Source organism: Scyliorhinus torazame, chromosome 23, assembly GCF_047496885.1.
Source record: "Scyliorhinus torazame isolate Kashiwa2021f chromosome 23, sScyTor2.1, whole genome shotgun sequence".
Lineage (NCBI taxonomy): Eukaryota > Metazoa > Chordata > Chondrichthyes > Carcharhiniformes > Scyliorhinidae > Scyliorhinus > Scyliorhinus torazame.
In genome coordinates this window covers 86794650-86815474 of record NC_092729.1, presented here as the reverse complement: position 1 = coordinate 86815474, position 20825 = coordinate 86794650, and the positions used below count along the sequence as shown (strand labels likewise).

General features: G+C 62.0%; 1 protein-coding gene across 1 annotated transcript in view; it reads right to left on the bottom strand.

Annotated features, from left to right (window-relative positions):
• Positions 1-20825, bottom strand: part of LOC140399684 (myosin-10) — a 91283-nt gene that overhangs the window by 69867 nt on the left and 591 nt on the right. Inside the window, exon 2 of the mRNA XM_072489228.1 lies at positions 4097-4253. Within this exon, the coding sequence (XP_072345329.1) occupies positions 4097-4253 (157 nt within the window). The remainder of the gene's footprint in view (positions 1-4096; positions 4254-20825) is intronic.

Sequence of the window (20825 nt, the reverse complement as noted above, 5' to 3'; positions counted from 1 at the left end):
CGTATCCCTCGGTCAGACCCACACTCGGAGCACCGTGCACAGTCCCGGTCTCCGTATCCCTCCATCAGACCCACACTCGGAGCACCGTGCACAGTCCCCGTCTCCGTATCCCTCGGTTAGACCCACACTCGGAGCACTGTGCACAGTCCCGGTCTCCGTATCCCTCGATCAGACCCACACTCGGAGCACCGTGCACAGTCCCGGTCTCCCTATCCCTCGATTAGACCCACACTCGGAGCAACATGCACAGTCTCGGTCTCTGTGTCCCTCGGTCATACCCACACTCGGAGCACCGTGCACAGTCCCGGTCTCCGTATCCCTCGGTCAGACCCACACTCGGAGCACCGTGCACAGTCCCGGTCTCCGTATCACTCGGTTAGACCCACACTCGGATCACCGTGCACAGTCCCGGTCTCCGTATCCCTCGGTTAGTCCCACATTCGGAGCACCGTGCACAGTCCCGGTCTCCCTATCCCTCGGTCAGACCCACACTCGGAGCACCGTGCACAGTCCCGGTCTCCGTATCTCTCGGTCAGACCCATACTCGGAGCACCGTGCACAGTCCCGGTCTCCGTATCCCTCGGTTAGACCCACACTCGGAGCACCGTGCACAGTCCCGGTCTCCCTATCCCTCGGTTAGAAACACACTCGGAGCACCATGCACAGTCCGGTCTCCGTATCCCTCGGTTAGACCCACACTCGGAGCACCGTGCACAGTCCCGGTCTCCGTATCCCTCGGTCAGACCCACACTCGGATCACCGTGCACAGTCCCGGTCTCCGTATCACTCGGTTAGACCCACACTCGGAGCACCGTGCACAGCCCCGGTCTCCGTATCCCTCGGTCAGACCCACACTCGGAGCACCGTGCACAGTCCCGGTCTCCGTATCCCTCCATCAGACCCACACTCGGAGCACCGTGCACAGTCCCCGTCTCCGTATCCCTCGGTTAGACCCACACTCGGAGCACTGTGCACAGTCCCGGTCTCCGTATCCCTCGATCAGACCCACACTCGGAGCACCGTGCACAGTCCCGGTCTCCGTATCACTCGGTTAGACCCACACTCGGAGCACCGTGCACAGCCCCGGTCTCCGTATCCCTCGGTCAGACCCACACTCGGAGCACCGTGCACAGTCCCGGTCTCCGTATCCCTCCATCAGACCCACACTCGGAGCACCGTGCACAGTCCCCGTCTCCGTATCCCTCGGTTAGACCCACACTCGGAGCACTGTGCACAGTCCCGGTCTCCGTATCCCTCGATCAGACCCACACTCGGAGCACCGTGCACAGTCCCGGTCTCCCTATCCCTCGATTAGACCCACACTCGGAGCAACATGCACAGTCTCGGTCTCTGTGTCCCTCGGTCATACCCACACTCGGAGCACCGTGCACAGTCCCGGTCTCCGTATCCCTCGGTCAGACCCACACTCGGAGCACCGTGCACAGTCCCGGTCTCCGTATCACTCGGTTAGACCCACACTCGGATCACCGTGCACAGTCCCGGTCTCCGTATCCCTCGGTTAGTCCCACATTCGGAGCACCGTGCACAGTCCCGGTCTCCCTATCCCTCGGTCAGACCCACACTCGGAGCACCGTGCACAGTCCCGGTCTCCGTATCTCTCGGTCAGACCCATACTCGGAGCACCGTGCACAGTCCCGGTCTCCGTATCCCTCGGTTAGACCCACACTCGGAGCACCGTGCACAGTCCCGGTCTCCCTATCCCTCGGTTAGAAACACACTCGGAGCACCATGCACAGTCCGGTCTCCGTATCCCTCGGTTAGACCCACACTCGGATCACCGTGCACAGTCCCGGTCTCCATATCCCTCGGTCAGACCCACACTCGGAGTACCATGCACAGTCCCGGTCTCCCTATCCCTCGGTTAGACCCACACTCTGAGCACCGTGCACAGTCCCGGTCTCCGTACCCCTCGGTTAGACCCACACTCGGAGCACCGTGCGCAGTCCCGGTCTCCGTATCCCTCGGTTAGACCCACTCTCGGAGCATCGTGCACAGAACCGGTCTCCGTATCCCTCGGTTAGTCCCACACTCGGAGCACCGTGCACAGTCCCGGTCTCCGTATCCCTCGGTTAGACCCACACTCGGAGCACCGTGCACAGTCCCGGTCTCTGTATCCCTCGGTCAGACCCACACTCGGAGCACCGTGCACAGTCCCGGACTTCCTATCCCTCGGTCAGACCCACACTCGGAGCACCGTGCGCAGTCCCGGTCTCCGTATCCCTCGGTAAGACCCACACTCGGAGCACCGTGCACAGTCCCGGTCTCCGTATCCCTCGGTCAGACCCACACTCGGAGCACCGTGCACAGTCCCGGTCTCCCTATCCCTCGGTCAGACCCACACTCGGAGCACTGTGCACAGTCCCGGTCTCCGTATCCCTCGGTCAGACCCACACTCGGAGCACCGTGCACAGTCCCGGTCTCCCTATCCCTCGGTCAGACCCACACTCGGAGCACCGTGCACAGTCCCGGTCTCCGTATCCCTCGGTTAGACCCACACTCAGAGCACCGTGCGCAGTCCCGGTCTCCGTATCCCTCGGTCAGACCACCACTCGGAGCACCGTGCACAGTCCCGGTCTCCGTATCCCTCGGTTAGACCCACACTCAGAGCACCGTGCGCAGTCCCGGTCTCCGTATCCCTCGGTCAGACCCACACTCGGAGCACCGTGCACAGTCCCGGTCTCCGTATCCCTCGGTCAGACCACCACTCGGAGCACCGTGCACAGTCCCGGTCTCCGTATCCCTCGGTTAGACCCACACACGGAGCACCGTGCACAGTCCCGGTCTCTGTATCCCTCGGTCAAACCCACACTCGGAGCACCGTGCACAGTCCCGGTCTCCGTATCCATCGGTCAGACCCACACTCGGAGCACTGTGCACAGTCGCGGTCTCCGTATCCCTCGGTCAGACCCACACTCGGAGCACCGTGCACAGTCCCGGTCTCGCTATCCCTCGGTTAGACCCACACTCTGAGCACGTCTCGATTCAATCTCCCCCTTAACCTTCTCCTCATTGACTCCCTTCTCCCATCGCAAACCCTTCCCCCATTGGGAACACCTCGATTCAATCTCCCCCTTAACCTTCTCCTCATTGACTCCCTTCTCCCATCGCAAACACTTCCCCCATTTGGAACGCCTCGATTCAATCTCCCCCTTAACCTTCTCCTCATTGACTCCCATCGCAAACCCTTCCCCCATTTGGAACGTCTCGATTCAATCTCCCCCTTAACCTTCTCCTCATTGACTCCCATCTCCCATCTCAAACCCTTCCCCCATTTGGAACGTCTCGATTCAATCTCCCCCTTAACCTTCTCCTCATTGACTCCCTTCTCCCATCGCAAACCCTTCCCCCATTGGGAACACCTCGATTCAATCTCCCCCTTAACCTTCTCCTCATTGACTCCCATCGCAAACACTTCCCCCATTTGGAACGTCTCGATTCAATCTTCCCCTTAACCTTCTCCTCATTGACTCCCATCACAAACCCTTCCCCCATTTGGAACGTCTCGATTCAATCTCCCCCTTAACCTTCTCCTCATTGACTCCCATCGCAAACACTTCCCCCATTTGGAACGTCTCGATTCAATCTTCCCCTTAACCTTCTCCTCATTGATTCCCATCTCCCATCGCAAACCCTCCCCCATTTGGAACACCTCGATTCAATCTCCCCCTGAACCTTCTCCTCATTGACTCCCATCTCCCATCCCAAACCCTTCCCCCATTGGGAACGTCTCAATTCAATCTCCCCCTTAACCTTCTCCTCATTGACTCCCATCACAAACCCTTCCCCCATTTGGAAGGTCTCGATTCAATCTCCCCCTTAACCTTCTCCTCATTGACTCCCATCACAAACCCTTCCCCCATTTGGAACGTCTCGATTCAATCTCCCCCTTAACCTTCTCCTCATTGACTCCCATCTCCCATCGCAAACCCTTCCCCCATTTGGAACGCCTCGATTCAATCTCCCCCTTAACCTTCTCCTCATTGACTCCCATCTCCCATCGCAAACCCTCCCCCCATTTTGAACTTCTCGAGAGGGAGGCAATGATCTGGTTGGAGATGGTTCCTGTTGACCTGACCTTGCAGCATGCTCCGATAGGCGGTCTCCGAGATAGCGTAGATGTGTGGCGGGATGTCGTGCCTCTTCTTGCCTCTGTACATTCCCACAATCTGCTCCGTGTAGATGGGAAGGTTCTTGTACGGATTGATGACCACACAAAACAGCCCCGAATATGTCTGCCAGGAACAGAATGAGGTTGTCACAAACTACACCAACTATAGCGGGTCAGGCCCGGGAGCGCTCCGAGTGTGGGTCAAACCGAGGGACACGGAGACCGGGATTGTGCACGGTGCTCCGAGTGTGGGTCTGACCGAGGGATACGGAGACCGGGACTGTGCACGGTGCTCCGAGTGTGGGTCAAACCGAGGGACACGGAGACCGGGACTGTGCACGATGCTCCGAGTGTGGATCTAACCGAGGGATACGGAGACCGGGACTGTGCACGGTGCTCCGAGTGTGGGTCTAACCGAGGGATACGGAGACCGGGACTGTGCACGGTGCTCCCAGTGTGGGTCTGACCGAGGGATACGGAGACCGGGACTGTGCATGGTGCTCCGGGTCTGGGTCTAACCGAGGGATACGGAGACCGGGACTGTGCACGGTGCTCAGAGTGTGGGTCTGACCGAGGGATACGGAGACCGGGACTGTGCATGGTGCTCCGAGTGTGGGTCTAACCGAGGGATACGGAGACCGGGACTGTGCACGGTGCTCCGAGTGTGGGTCTAACCGAGGGATACGGAGACCGGGACTGTGCACGATGCTCCGAGTGTGGGTCTAACCGAGGGATACGGAGACCGGGACTGTGCACGGTGCTCCGAGTGTGGGTCTAACCAAGGGAGACGGAGACCGGGACTGTGCACGGTGCTCCGAGTGTGGGTCTAACCGAGAGATACGGAGACCAGGACTGTGCACGGTGCTCCGAGTGTGGGTCTAACCACGGGAAACGGAGACCAGGACTATGCACGGTGCTCCGAGTGTGGGACTAACAGAGAGATACGGAGACCGGGACTGTTCACGATGATCCGAGTGTGGGTCTAACCGAGGGATAGGGAGACCGAGACTGTGCACGGTGCTCCGAGTGTGGGTCTAATCGAGGGATACGGAGACCGGGACTGTGCACGGTGCTCCGAGTGTGGGTCTAACCGAGGGATACGGAGACCGGGAATGTGCACGGTGCTCCGAGTGTGGGTCTGACCGAGGGATAGGGAGACCGGGACTGTGCACGGTGCTCCGAGTGTGGGTCTAACCGGGGGATACGGAGACCGGGACTGTGCACGGTGCTCCGAGTGTGGGTCTAACCGAGGGATACGGAGACCGGGACTGTGCACTGTGCTCCGAGTGTGGGTCTAACCGAGGGATACGGAGACCGGGAATGTGCACGGTACTCCGAGTGTGGGTCTGACCGAGGGATAGGGAGAGAGGGACTGTGCACGGTGCTCCGAGTGTGGGTCTAACCGAGGGATACGGAGACCGGGACTGTGCACGGTGCTCCGAGTGTGGGTCTGACCGAGGGATATGGAGACCGGGACTGTGCACGATGCTCCGAGTGTGGGTCTGACCGAGTGATACGGAGACCGGGAATGTGCACGGTGCTCCGAGTGTGGGTCTGACCGAGGGATACGGAGACCGGGACTGTGCACGGTGCCCCGAGTGTGGGTCTAACCGAGGGATACGGAGACCGGGACTGTGCACGGTGCTCCGAGTGTGGGTCTAACCGAGGGATACGGAGACCGGGACTGTGCGCGGTGCGCCGAGTGTGGGTCTAACGGAGGGATACGGAGACCGGGACTGTGCACGGTGCTCCGAGTGTGTGTCTGACGGAGGAATACGGAGACCGGGACTGTGCACGGTGCTCCGAGTGTGGGTCTGATCGAGGGTTAGGGAGACCGGGACTGTGCACGGTGCTCCGAGTGTGGGTCTAACCGAGGGATACGGAGACCGGGAATGTGCACGGTGCTCCGAGTGTGGGTCTAACCGAGGGATACGGAGACCGGGAATGTGCACGGTGCTCCGAGTGTGGGTCTAACCGAGGGATACGGACACCGGGAATGTGCACGGTGCTCCGAGTGTGGGTCTAACCGAGGGATACGGAGACCGGGACTGTGCACGGTGCTCCGAGTGTGGGTCTGACCGAGGGATACGGAGACCGGGACTGTGCACGGTGCTCCGAGTGTGGGTCTGACCGAGGGATACGGAGACCGGGACTGTGCACGGTGCCCCGAGTGTGGGTCTAACCGAGGGATACGGAGACCGGGACTGTGCACGGTGCACCGAGTGTGGGTCGAACCGAGGGATACGGAGACCGGGACTGTGCACGGTGCTCCCAGTGTGTGTCTGATCGAGGGATACGGATACCGGGACTGTGCACGGTGCTCCGAGTGTGGGTATAACAGAGGGATACGGAGAGCGGGATTGTGCACGGTGCTCCGAGTGTGGGTCTGACCGAGGGATACGGAGACTGGGACTGTGCACGGTGCTCCGAGTGTGGGTCTAACCGAGGGATGCGGAGACCGGGGCTGTGCACGGTGCCCCGAGTGTGGGTCTAACCGAGGGATACGGAGACCGGGGCTGTGCACGGTGCTCCGAGTGTGGGTCTGACCGAGGGATATGGAGACCGGGACTGTGCACGGTGCTCCGAGTGTGGGTCTAACCGAGAGATACGGAGACCGGGACTGTGCACGGTGCTCCGAATGTGGGTCTAACCGAGGGACACAGAGACCGGGACTGTGCACGGTGCTCTGAGTGTGGGTCTAACCGAGCGATACGGAGACCAGGACTGTGCACGGTGCTCCCAGTGTGGGTCTAACCGAGGGATACGGAGACCGGGACTGTGCACGGTGCTCCCAGTGTGGGTCTAACCGAGGGATACGGAGACCGGGACTGTGCACGGTGCTCCAAGTGTGGGTCGAACCGAGGTATACGGAGACCGGGACTGTGCACGGTGCCCAGAGTGTGGGTCCGACCGAGGGACACGGAGACCGGTACTGTGCACGGTGCTCCGAGTGTGGGTCTGACCGAGGGATACAGAGTCCGGGACTGTGCACGGTGCTCCGAGTGTGGGTCTAACCGAGGGATACGGAGACCGGGACTGTGCACGGTGCTCCGAGTGTGGGTCTGACCGAGGGATAGGTAGATGGGACGGTGCACAGTGCTCCGAGTGTGGGTCTAACCGAGGGATACGGAGACCGGGACTGTGCACGGTGCCCCGAGTGTGGGTCTAACCGAGGGATACGGAGACCGGGACTGTGCACGGTGCTCCGAGTGTGGGTCTAACCGAGGGATACGGAGACCGGGACAGTGCATGGTGCTCCGAGTGTGGGTCTAACCGAGGGATACGGAGACCGGGACTGTGCGCGGTGCTCCGAGTGTGGGTGTAACCGAGGGATTGGGAGAGAGGGACTGTGCACCGTGCTCCGAGTGTGGGTCTAACCGAGGGATACGGAGACCGGGATTGTGCACGGTGCTCCGAGTGTGGGTCCAACCGAGGGATACGGGGACCGGGACTGTGCACGGTGCTCCGAGTGTGGGTCTAAGCGAGGGATACGGAGACCGGGACTGTGCACGGTGCTCCGAGTGTGGGTCTGACCGAGGGATACGGAGACCGGGACTGTGCACGGTGCTCCGAGTGTGGGTCTAACCGAGGGATAGGGAGACCGGGACTGTGCACGGTGCTCCGACTGTGGGTCTAACCGAGGGATACGGAGACCGGGACTGTGCACGGTGCTCCGAGTGTGGGTCTAACCGAGGGATACGGAGACGGGGACTGTGCATGGTGCTCCGAGTGTGGGTCTAACCGAGGGATACGGAGACTGGGACTGTGCACGGTGCTCCGAGTGTGGGTCTAACCGAGGGATACGGAGACCGGGACTGTGCACGGTGCTCAGAGTGTGGGTTTAACCGAGGGTTACGGAGACCGGGACTGTGCACGGTGCTCCGAGTGTGGGTCTAACCAAGGGTTACGGAGGCTGGGACTGTGCACTGTGCTCCGAGTGGGGGTCTAACTCAGGGATACGGAGAGCGGAACTGTGCACGGTGTTCCGAGTGTGGGTCTAGCCGAGGGATAGGGAGACCGGGGCTGTGCACGGTGCGCCGAGTGTGGGTCTGACCGAGGGATCGGGAGACCGGGACTGTGCACGGTGCTCCGAGTGTGGGTCTAACCGAGGGATACGGAGACCGGGACTGTGCACGGTGCTCCGAGTGTCGGTCTGACTGAGGGATACGGAGACCGGGACTGTGCACGGTGCCCCGAATGTGGCTCTGACCGAGGGACACGGAGACCGGGACTGTGCACGGTGCTCCGAGTGTGGGTCTGATCGAGGGATACGGAGACCGGGACTGTGCACGGTGCTCCGAGTGTGGGTCTAACCGAGGGATACGGAGACCGGGACTGTGCACGGTGCTCCGAGTGTGGGTCTGACCGAGGAATACAGAGACCGGGACTGTGCATGGTGCTCCGAGCGTGGGTCTAACTGGGGGATACGGAGACCGGGATTGTGCACGGTGCGGGAGTGTGGGTCTAACCGAGGGATACGGAGACCGGGACTGTGCACTGTGCTCCGAGTGTGGGTCTAACCGAGGGATAGGGAGAGAGGGACTGTGCACGGTGCTCCGAGTGTGGGTCTAACCGAGGGATACGGAGACCGGGACTGTGCACGGTGTCCCGAGTGTGGGTCTAACCGAGGGACACGGAGACCGGGACTGTGCACGGTGCTCCGAGTGTGGGTCTGACCGAGGGATACGGAGACCGGGGCTGTGCACGGTGCTCCGAGTGTGGGTGTAACCGAGGGATTGGGAGAGAGGGACTGCGCACGGTGCTCCGAGTGTGGGTCTGACCGAGGGACACGGAGACCGGGACTGTGCACGGTGCTCCGAGTGTGGGTCTGACCGAGGGACACGGAGACCGGGACTGTGCACGGTGCTCCGAGTGTGGGTCTGATCGAGGGATACGGAGACCGGGACTGTGCACGGTGCTCCGAGTGTGGGTCTAACCGAGGGATGCGGAGACCGGGACTGTGCACGGTGCTCCGAGTGTGGGTCTGACCGAGGGATACAGAGACCGGGACTGTGCACGGTGCTCCGAGCGTGGGTCTAACCGAGGGATACGGAGACCGGGACTGTGCACTGTGCTCCGAGTGTGGGTCTAACCGAGGGATACGGAGACCGGGACTGTGCACGATGCTCCGTGTGTGGGTCTAACCGAGGGATAGGGAGACCGGGACTGTGCACGGTGCTCCGAGTGTGGGTCTGACCGAGGGATACGGAGACAGGGACTGTGCACGGTGCTCCGAGTGTGGGTCTAACCGAGGGTTTCGGAGACCGGGACTGTGCACGGTGCTCCGAGTGTGGGTCGAACCGAGGGATACGGAGACCGGGACTGTGCACGGTGCTCCGAGTGTGGGTCTAACCGAGGGATGCGGAGACCGGGACTGTGCACGGTGCTCCGAGTGTGGGTCTGACCGAGGGATACGGAGACCGGGATTGTGCACGGTGCTCCGAATGTGGGTCTAACCGAGGGATACGGAGACCGGGACTGTGCACTGTGCTCCGAGTGTGGGTCTAACCGAGGGATACGGAGACCGGAACTGTGCACGGTGCTCCGAGTGTGGGTCTAACCGAGGGATAGGGAGACCGGGACTGTGCACAGTGCTCCGAGTGTGGGTCTGACCGAGGGATACGGAGACAGGGACTGTGCACGGCGCTCCGAGTGTGGGTCTAACCGAGGGTTTCGGAGACCGGGACTGTACACGGTGCTCCGAGTGTGGGTCTGACCGAGGGATAGGGAGACCGGGACTGTGCACGGTGCTCCGAGTGTGGGTCTAACCGAGGGAGACGGAGACCGGGACTGTGCACGGTGCTCCGAGTGTGGGTCTGACCGAGGGATACGGAGATCGGGACTGTGCACGGTGCTCCGAGTATGGGTCTGACCGAAGGATACGGAGACCGGGACTGTGCACGGTGCTCCGAGTGTGGGTCTGACCGAGCGATACAGAGACCGGGACTGTGCACGGTGCTCCGAGTGTGGGTCTAACCGAGGGATACGGAGACCGGGACTGTGCACGGTGCTCCGAGTGTGGGTCTAACCGAGGGATACGGAGACCGGGACTGTGCACAGTGCTCCGAGTGTGGGTCTGACCGAGGGATACGGAGATCGGGACTGTGCACGGTGCTCCGAGTATGGGTCTGACCGAGGGATACGGAGACCGGGACTGTGCACGGTGCTCCGAGTGTGGGTCTGACCGAGCGATACGGGGATCGGGAATGTGCACGGTGCTCCGAGTGTGGGTCTGACCGGGGGATAGGGAGACAGTGACTGTGCACGGTGCTCCGAGTGTGGGTCTGACCGAGGGATACGGAGACCGGGATTGTGCACGGTGCTCCGAATGTGGGTCAAACCGAGGGATACGGAGACCGGGACTGTGCACTGTGCTCCGAGTGTGGGTCTAACCGAGGGATACGGAGACCGGGACTGTGCACGGTGCTCCGAGTGTGGGTCTAACCGAGGGATAGGGAGACCGGGACTGTGCACAATGCTCCGAGTGTGGGTCTGACCGAGGGATACGGAGACAGGGACTGTGCACGGTGCTCCGAGTGTGGGTCTAACCGAGGGTTTCGGAGACCGGGACTGTACACGGTGCTCCGAGTGTGGGTCTGACCGAGGGATAGGGAGACCGGGACTGTGCACGGTGCTCCGAGTGTGGGTCTAACCGAGGGAGACGGAGACCGGGACTGTGCACGGTGCTCCGAGTGTGGGTCTGACCGAGGGATACGGAGATCGGGACTGTGCACGGTGCTCAGAGTATGGGTCTGACCGAAGGATACGGAGACCGGGACTGTGCACGGTGCACCGAGTGTGGGTCTGACCGAGCGATACAGAGACCGGGACTGTGCACGGTGCTCCGAGTGTGGGTCTGACCGAGGGATACGGAGACCGGGACTGTGCACGGTGCTCCGAGTGTGGGTCTAACCGAGGGAGACGGAGACCGGGACTGTGCACGGTGCTGCGAGTGTGGGTCTGACCGAGGGATACGGAGATCGGGACTGTGCACGGTGCTCCGAGTATGGGTCTGACCGAGGGATACGGAGACCGGGACTGTGCACGGTGCTCCGAGTGTGGGTTTGACCGAGCGATACAGGGATCGGGAATGTGCACGGTGCTCCGAGTGTGGGTCTGACCGGGGGATAGGGAGACAGTGACTGTGCACGGTGCTCCGAGTGTGGGTCTAACCGAGGGATACGGAGACCGGGACTGTGCACGGTGCTCCGAGTGTGGGTCTGACCGAGGGATACGGAGACCGGGACTGTGCACGGTGCTCCGAGTGTGGGTCTGACCGAGGGATACGGAGACCGGGACTGTGCACGGTGCTCCGAGTGTGGGTCTGACCGAGGGATACGGAGACCGGGACTGTGCACTGTGCTCCGAGTGTGGGTCTAACCGAGGGATACGGACACCGGGAATGTGCACGGTGCTCCGAGGGTGGGTCTGACCGAGGTATACGGAGACCGGGACTGTGCACGGTGCTCCGAGTGTGGGTCTGACCGAGGGATACGGAGACCGGGACTGTGCATGGTGCTCCGAGTGTGGGTATAACCGAGGGACACAGAGACCGGGACTGTGCACGGTGCTCCGAGTGTGGGTCTGACCGAGGGATACGGAGACCGGGACTGTGCACGGTGCTCTGAGTGTGGGTCTAACCGAGGGATACGGAGACCGGGACTGTGCATGGTGCTCCGAGTGTGGGCCTGACCGAGGGATACGGAGACCGGGGCTGTGCACGGTGCCCCGAGTGTGGGTCTAACCGAGGGATTAGGAGACCGGGACTGTGCACGGTGCTCCGAGTGTGGGTCTAACCGAGGGATACGGAGACCGGGACTGTGCACGGTGCTCCGAGTGTGGGTCTAACCGAGGGATACGGAGACCGGGACTGTGCACGGTGCTCAGAGTGTGGGTCTGACCGAGGGATACGGAGACCGGAACTGTGCACAGTGCTCTGAATGTGGGTCTAACCGAGGGATACGGAGACCGGGACTGTGCACGGTGTTCTGTGTGAGAGTCTGACCGAGGGATATGGAGACCGGGACTGTGCACGGTGCTCCGAGTGTGGGTCTATCCGAGGGACATGGAGACCGGGACTGTGCACGGTGCTCCGAGTGTGGGTCGAACCGAGGGATACGGAGACCGGGAATGTGCACGGTGCTCCCAGTGTGGGTCTGATCGAGGGATACAGAGACCGGGACTGTGCACGGTGCTCCGAGTGTGGGTCTAACCGAGGGATACGGAGACCGGGACTGTGCACGGTGCTCCGAGTGTGGGTCGAACCGAGGGATACGGAGACCGGGAATGTGCACGGTGCTCCCAGTGTGGGTCTTATCGAGGGATACAAAGACCGGGACTGTGCACGGTGCTCCGAGTGTGGGTCTAACCGAGGGATAAGGAGAACGGGACTGTGCACTGTGTTCCGAGTGTGGGTATAACAGAGGGATACGGAGACCGGGACTGTGCACGGTGCCCCGAGTGTGGGTCTAACCGAGGGATACGGAGACCAGGGCTGTGCACGGTGCTCCGAGTGTGGGTCTGACCGAGGGATAGGTAGAGAGGGACTGTGCACGGTGCTCCGAGTGTGGGTCTAACCGAGGGATACGGAGACCGGGACTGTGCACGGTGCCCCGAGTGTGGGTCTAACCGAAGGATACGGAGACCGGGACTGTGCACGGTGCTCCGAGTGTGGATGTAACCGAGGGATTGGGAGAGAGGGACTGTGCACCGTGCTCCGAGTGTGGGTCTAACCGAGGGATACGGAGACCGGGACTGTGCACGGTGCTCCGAGTGTGGGTCTAACCGAGGGATACGGAGACCGGGACTGTGCACGGTGCTCCGAGTGTGGGTCTAACCGAGGGATACGGAGACCGGGCCTGTGCACGGTGCTCCGAGTGTGGGTCTAACCGAGGGATACGGAGACCGGGACTGTGCACGGTGCTCCGAGTGTGGGTCTAACCGAGGGATACGGAGACAGGGACTGTGCACGGTGCTCCGAGTGTGGGTCTAACCGAGGGATACGGAGACCGGGACTGTGCACGGTGCTCCGAGTGGGGGTCTAACTCAGGGATACGGAGAGCGGAACTGTGCACGGTGTTCCGAGTGTGGGTCTAACTCAGGGATACGGAGAGCGGAACTGTGCACGGTGTTCCGAGTGTGTGTCTAGCCGAGGGATAGGGAGACCGGGGCAGTGCACGGTGCGCCGAGTGTGGGTCTGACCGAGGGATCGGGAGACCGGGACTGTGCACGGTGCCCCGAGTGTGGGTCTAACCGAGGGATAGGGAGACCGCGACTGTGCACGGTGCTCCGAGTGTGGGTCTAACCGAGGGATACGGAGACCGGGACTGTGCACGGTGCTCCGACTGTGGGTCTAACCGAGGGATACGGAGACCGGGACTGTGCACGGTGCTCCGAGTGTGGGTCTAACCGAGGGATACGGAGACGGGGACTGTGCATGGTGCTCCGAGTGTGGGTCTAACCGAGGGATACGGAGACTGGGACTGTGCACGGTGCTCCGAGTGTGGGTCTAACCGAGGGATACGGAGACCGGGACAGTGCACGGTGCACAGAGTGTGGGTTTAACCGAGGGTTACGGAGACCGGGACTGTGCACGGTGCTCCGAGTGTGGGTCTAACCAAGGGTTACGGAGGCTGGGACTGTGCACGGTGCTCCGAGTGGGGGTCTAACTCAGGGATACGGAGAGCGGAACTGTGCACGGTGTTCCGAGTGTGGGTCTAGCCGAGGGATAGGGAGACCGGGGCTGTGCACGGTGCGCCGAGTGTGGGTCTGACCGAGGGATCGGGAGACCGGGACTGTGCACGGTGCTCCGAGTGTGGGTCTAACCGAGGGATACGGAGACCGGGACTGTGCACGGTGCTCCGAGTGTCGGTCTGACTGAGGGATACGGAGACCGGGACTGTGCACGGTGCCCCGAATGTGGCTCTGACCGAGGGACACGGAGACCGGGACTGTGCACGGTGCTCCGAGTGTGGGTCTGATCGAGGGATACGGAGACCGGGACTGTGCACGGTGCTCCGAGTGTGGGTTTAACCGAGGGATACGGAGACCGGGACTGTGCACGGTGCTCCGAGTGTGGGTCTGACCGAGGAATACAGAGACCGGGACTGTGCTTGGTGCTCCGAGCGTGGGTCTAACTGGGGGATACGGAGACCGGGATTGGGCACGGTGCTCCGAGTGTGGGTCTAACCGAGGGATACGGAGACCGGGACTGTGCACTGTGCTCCGAGTGTGGGTCTAACCGAGGGATAGGGAGAGAGGGACTGTGCACGGTGCTCCGAGTGTGGGTCTAACCGAGGGATACGGAGACCGGGACTGTGCACGGTGTCCCGAGTGTGGGTCTAACCGAGGGACACGGAGACCGGGACTGTGCACGGTGCTCCGAGTGTGGGTCTGACCGAGGGATACGGAGACCGGGGCTGTGCACGGTGCTCCGAGTGTGGGTGTAACCGAGGGATTGGGAGAGAGGGACTGTGCACGGTGCTCCGAGTGTGGGTCTGACCGAGGGACACGGAGACCGGGACTGTGCACGGTGCTCCGAGTGTGGGTCTGACCGAGGGACACGGAGACCGGGACTGTGCACGGTGCTCCGAGTGTGGGTCTGATCGAGGGATACGGAGACCGGGACTGTGCACGGTGCTCCGAGTGTGGGTGTAACCGAGGGATTGGGAGAGAGGGACTGTGCACGGTGCTCCGAGTGTGGGTCTAACCGAGGGATACGGAGACCGGGACTGTGCACGGTGCCCCGAGTGTGGGTCTAACCGAAGGATACGGAGACCGGGACTGTGCACGGTGCTCCGAGTGTGGATGTAACCGAGGGATTGGGAGAGAGGGACTGTGCACCGTGCTCCGAGTGTGGGTCTAACCGAGGGATACGGAGACCGGGACTGTGCACGGTGCTCCGAGTGTGGGTCTAACCGAGGGATACGGAGACCGGGACTGTGCACGGTGCTCCGAGTGTGGGTCTAACCGAGGGATACGGAGACCGGGCCTGTGCACGGTGCTCCGAGTGTGGGTCTAACCGAGGGATACGGAGACCGGGACTGTGCACGGTGCTCCGAGTGTGGGTCTAACCGAGGGATACGGAGACAGGGACTGTGCACGGTGCTCCGAGTGTGGGTCTAACCGAGGGATACGGAGACCGGGACTGTGCACGGTGCTCCGAGTGGGGGTCTAACTCAGGGATACGGAGAGCGGAACTGTGCACGGTGTTCCGAGTGTGGGTCTAACTCAGGGATACGGAGAGCGGAACTGTGCACGGTGTTCCGAGTGTGTGTCTAGCCGAGGGATAGGGAGACCGGGGCAGTGCACGGTGCGCCGAGTGTGGGTCTGACCGAGGGATCGGGAGACCGGGACTGTGCACGGTGCCCCGAGTGTGGGTCTAACCGAGGGATAGGGAGACCGCGACTGTGCACGGTGCTCCGAGTGTGGGTCTAACCGAGGGATACGGAGACCGGGACTGTGCACGGTGCTCCGACTGTGGGTCTAACCGAGGGATACGGAGACCGGGACTGTGCACGGTGCTCCGAGTGTGGGTCTAACCGAGGGATACGGAGACGGGGACTGTGCATGGTGCTCCGAGTGTGGGTCTAACCGAGGGATACGGAGACTGGGACTGTGCACGGTGCTCCGAGTGTGGGTCTAACCGAGGGATACGGAGACCGGGACAGTGCACGGTGCACAGAGTGTGGGTTTAACCGAGGGTTACGGAGACCGGGACTGTGCACGGTGCTCCGAGTGTGGGTCTAACCAAGGGTTACGGAGGCTGGGACTGTGCACGGTGCTCCGAGTGGGGGTCTAACTCAGGGATACGGAGAGCGGAACTGTGCACGGTGTTCCGAGTGTGGGTCTAGCCGAGGGATAGGGAGACCGGGGCTGTGCACGGTGCGCCGAGTGTGGGTCTGACCGAGGGATCGGGAGACCGGGACTGTGCACGGTGCTCCGAGTGTGGGTCTAACCGAGGGATACGGAGACCGGGACTGTGCACGGTGCTCCGAGTGTCGGTCTGACTGAGGGATACGGAGACCGGGACTGTGCACGGTGCCCCGAATGTGGCTCTGACCGAGGGACACGGAGACCGGGACTGTGCACGGTGCTCCGAGTGTGGGTCTGATCGAGGGATACGGAGACCGGGACTGTGCACGGTGCTCCGAGTGTGGGTTTAACCGAGGGATACGGAGACCGGGACTGTGCACGGTGCTCCGAGTGTGGGTCTGACCGAGGAATACAGAGACCGGGACTGTGCTTGGTGCTCCGAGCGTGGGTCTAACTGGGGGATACGGAGACCGGGATTGGGCACGGTGCTCCGAGTGTGGGTCTAACCGAGGGATACGGAGACCGGGACTGTGCACTGTGCTCCGAGTGTGGGTCTAACCGAGGGATAGGGAGAGAGGGACTGTGCACGGTGCTCCGAGTGTGGGTCTAACCGAGGGATACGGAGACCGGGACTGTGCACGGTGTCCCGAGTGTGGGTCTAACCGAGGGACACGGAGACCGGGACTGTGCACGGTGCTCCGAGTGTGGGTCTGACCGAGGGATACGGAGACCGGGGCTGTGCACGGTGCTCCGAGTGTGGGTGTAACCGAGGGATTGGGAGAGAGGGACTGTGCACGGTGCTCCGAGTGTGGGTCTGACCGAGGGACACGGAGACCGGGACTGTGCACGGTGCTCCGAGTGTGGGTCTGACCGAGGGACACGGAGACCGGGACTGTGCACGGTGCTCCGAGTGTGGGTCTGATCGAGGGATACGGAGACCGGGACTGTGCACGGTGCTCCGAGTGTGGGTCTAACCGAGGGATGCGGAGACCGGGACTGCGCACGGTGCTCCGAGTGTGGGTCTGACCGAGGGATACAGAGACCGGGACTGTGCACGGTGCTCCGAGCGTGGGTCTAACCGAGGGATACGGAGACCGGGACTGTGCACTGTGCTCCGAGTGTGGGTCTAACCGAGGGATACGGAGACCGGGACTGTGCACGGTGCTCCGTGTGTGGGTCTAACCGAGGGATAGGGAGACCGGGACTGTGCACGGTGCTCCGAGTGTGGGTCTGACCGAGGGATACGGAGACAGGGACTGTGCACGGTGCTCCGAGTGTGGGTCTAACCGAGGGTTTCGGAGACCGGGACTGTGCACGGTGCTCCGAGTGTGGGTCGAACCGAGGGATACGGAGACCGGGACTGTGCACGGTGCTCCGAGTGTGGGTCTAACCGAGGGATGCGGAGACCGGGACTGTGCACGGTGCTCCGAGGGTGGGTCTGACCGAGGTATACGGAGACCGGGACTGTGCACGGTGCTCCGAGTGTGGGTCTGACCGAGGGATACGGAGACGGGGACTGTGCACGGTGCTCCGAGTGTGGGTATAACCGAGGGACACAGAGACCGGGACTGTGCACGGTGCTCCGAGTGTGGGTCTGACCGAGGGATACGGAGACCGGGACTGTGCACGGTGCTCTGAGTGTGGGTCTAACCGAGGGATACGGAGACCGGGACTGTGCATGGTGCTCCGAGTGTGGGCCTGACCGAGGGATACGGAGACCGGGGCTGTGCACGGTGCCCCGAGTGTGGGTCTAACCGAGGGATTAGGAGACCGGGACTGTGCACGGTGCTCCGAGTGTGGATCTAACCGAGGGATACGGAGACCGGGACTGGCACGGTGCTCCGAGTGTGGGTCTGACCGAGGGTACGGAGACCGGGACTGTGCACGGTGCTCCGAGTGTGGTTCTAACCGAGGGATACGGAGACCGGGACTGGGCACGGTGCTCCGAGTGTGGGTCTAACCGAGGGATACTGAGACCGGGACTGTGCACGGTGCTCCGAGTGTGGGTCTAACCGAGGGATACGGAGACCGGGACTGTGCACGGTGCTCCCAGTGTGGGTCTAACCGAGGGATAGGGAGACCGGGACTGTGCACGGTGCTCCGAGTGTGGGTCTGACCGAGGGATACGGAGACCGGGAATGTGTACGGTGCTGCGAGTGTGGGTCTGACCGAGGGATACGGAGACCGGGACTGTGCACGGTGCTCCGAGTGTGGGTCTAACCGAGGGATATGGAGACCGGGACTGTGCACGGTGCTCCGAGTGTAGGTCTAACCGAGGGATACGGAGACCGGGACTGTGCACGGTGCTCCGAGTGTGGGTCTGACCGAGGGATACGGAGACCGGGACTGTGCACGGTGCTCCGAGTGTGGGTCTAACCGAGGGATACGGAGACCGGGACTGTGCACGGTGCTCCGAGTGTGGGTCTAACCGAGGGATACGGAGACCGGGACTGTGCACGGTGCTCCGAGTGTGGGTCTAACCGAGGGATACGGAGACCGGGACTGTGCACGGTGCTCCCAGTGTGGGTCTAACCGAGGGATAGGGAGACCAGAGCGGTAGAGAGAGAGGGACCGATACGGAGAGAGAAAGGGACAGAGACAGAGAGAGAGAGACAGAGACAGACAGAGACAGACAGAGACAGACAGAGACAGAGAGAGACAGAGAGAGACAGAGAGACAGAGAGACAGAGAGAGAGACAGAGACAGAGAGACAGAGACAGAGAGAGACAGAGAGACAGAGACAGAGACAGAGAGAGACAGAGAGAGACAGAGAGAGACAGAGAGAGACAGAGAGAGACAGAGAGAGAGACAGAGAGAGAGCGCGAGAGAGAGAGACAGAGCGAGAGAGAGACAGAGCGAGAGAGAGAGAGAGAGACAGAGCGCGAGGAAGAGAGACAGAGCGCGAGGGAGAGAGACAGAACGAGAGACAGAGCGCGAGAGGGAGAGACAGAGCGCGAGAGGGAGAGACAGAGCGAGAGAGGGAGAGACAGAGCGAGAGAGGGAGAGACAGAGCGAGAGAGGGAGAGACAGAGCGAGAGAGGGAGAGACAGAGCGAGAGAGGGAGAGACAGAGCGAGAGAGAGAGAGACAGAGCGAGATAGAGACAGTGCGCGAGAGAGAGACAGAGCGCGAGAGAGAGAGAGATAGAGCGGCAGAGAGAGAGAGAGAGAGACAGAGCGAGAGAGAGACAGAGCGAGAGAGAGACAGAGACAGAGAGACAGAGACAGAGAGAGACAGAGACAGAGACAGAGAGAGACAGAGAGAGACAGAGAGAGACAGAGAGAGACAGAGAGAGAGACAGAGAGAGAGCGCGAGAGAGAGAGACAGAGCGCGAGAGAGACAGAGCGCGAGAGAGAGACAGAGCGCGAGAGAGAGACAGAGCGCGAGAGAGAGACAGAGCGCGAGAGAGAGAGACAGAGCGCGAGAGAGAGACAGAGCGCGAGAGAGAGACAGAGCGCGAGAGAGAGACAGAGCGCGAGAGAGAGACAGAGCGCGAGAGAGAGACAGAGCGCGAGAGAGAGACAGAGCGCGAGAGAGAGACAGAGCGCGAGAGAGAGACAGAGCGCGAGAGACAGAGCGCGAGAGAGAGACAGAGCGAGAGAGAGAGACAGAGCGCGAGAGAGAGACAGAGCGCGAGAGAGAGACAGAGCGCAAGAGAGAGACAGTGCGCGAGAGAGAGACAGAGCGCGAGAGAGAGACAGAGAGCGAGAGAGAGACAGAGCGCGAGAGAGAGACAGAGCCCGAGAGAGAGAGACAGAGCGAGAGAGAGAGACAGAGCGCGAGAGAGAGACAGAGCGCGAGAGAGACAGAGCGCGAGAGAGACAGAGCGAGAGAGAGACAGAGCGAGAGAGAGAGAGACAGAGCGCGAGAGAGAGACAGAGCGCGAGAGAGAGACAGAGCGAGCGCGAGAGGCAGAGCGAGCGCGAGAGGCAGAGTGAGCGCGAGAGGCAGAGCGAGCGCGAGAGGGAGACAGAGCGCGAGAGAGAGACAGAGCGCGAGAGAGAGACAGAGAGCGAGAGAGAGACAGAGAGCGAGAGAGAGACAGAGCGCGAGAGAGAGACAGAGCGCGAGAGAGAGACAGAGCGCGAGAGAGAGACAGAGCGCGAGAGAGAGACAGAGCGCGAGAGAGAGACAGAGCGCGAGAGAGAGACGGCGCGCGAGAGAGAGACGGAGCGCGAGAGAGAGACGGAGCGCGAGAGAGAGACAGAGCGCGAGAGAGAGACAGAGCGCGAGAGAGAGACAGAGCGCGAGAGAGAGACAGAGCGCGAGAGAGAGACAGAGCGCGAGAGAGAGACAGAGCGCGAGAGAGAGACAGAGCGCGAGAGAGAGACAGAGCGCGAGAGAGAGACAGAGCGCGAGAGAGAGACAGAGCGCGAGAGAGAGACAGAGCGCGAGAGAGAGACAGAGCGCGAGAGAGAGACAGAGCGCGAGAGAGAGACAGAGCGCGAGAGAGAGACAGAGCGCGAGAGAGAGACAGAGCGCGAGAGAGAGACAGAGCGCGAGAGAGAGACAGAGCGCGAGAGAGAGACAGATCGCGAGAGAGAGACAGAGCGCGAGAGAGAGACAGAGCGCGAGAGAGTGACAGAGCGCGAGAGAGTGACAGAGCGCGAGAGAGTGACAGAGCGCGAGAGAGAGACAGAGCGCGAGAGAGAGACAGAGCGCGAGAGAGAGACAGAGCGCGAGAGAGAGACAGAGCGCGAGAGAGAGACAGAGCGCGAGAGAGAGACAGAGCGAGAGAGAGAGACAGAGCGCGAGAGAGAGACAGAGCGCGAGAGAGAGACAGAGCGCGAGAGAGAGACAGAGCGCGAGAGAGAGACAGAGCGCGAGAGAGAGACGGAGCGCGAGAGAGAGACAGAGAGAGAGACAGAGAGCGAGAGAGAGAC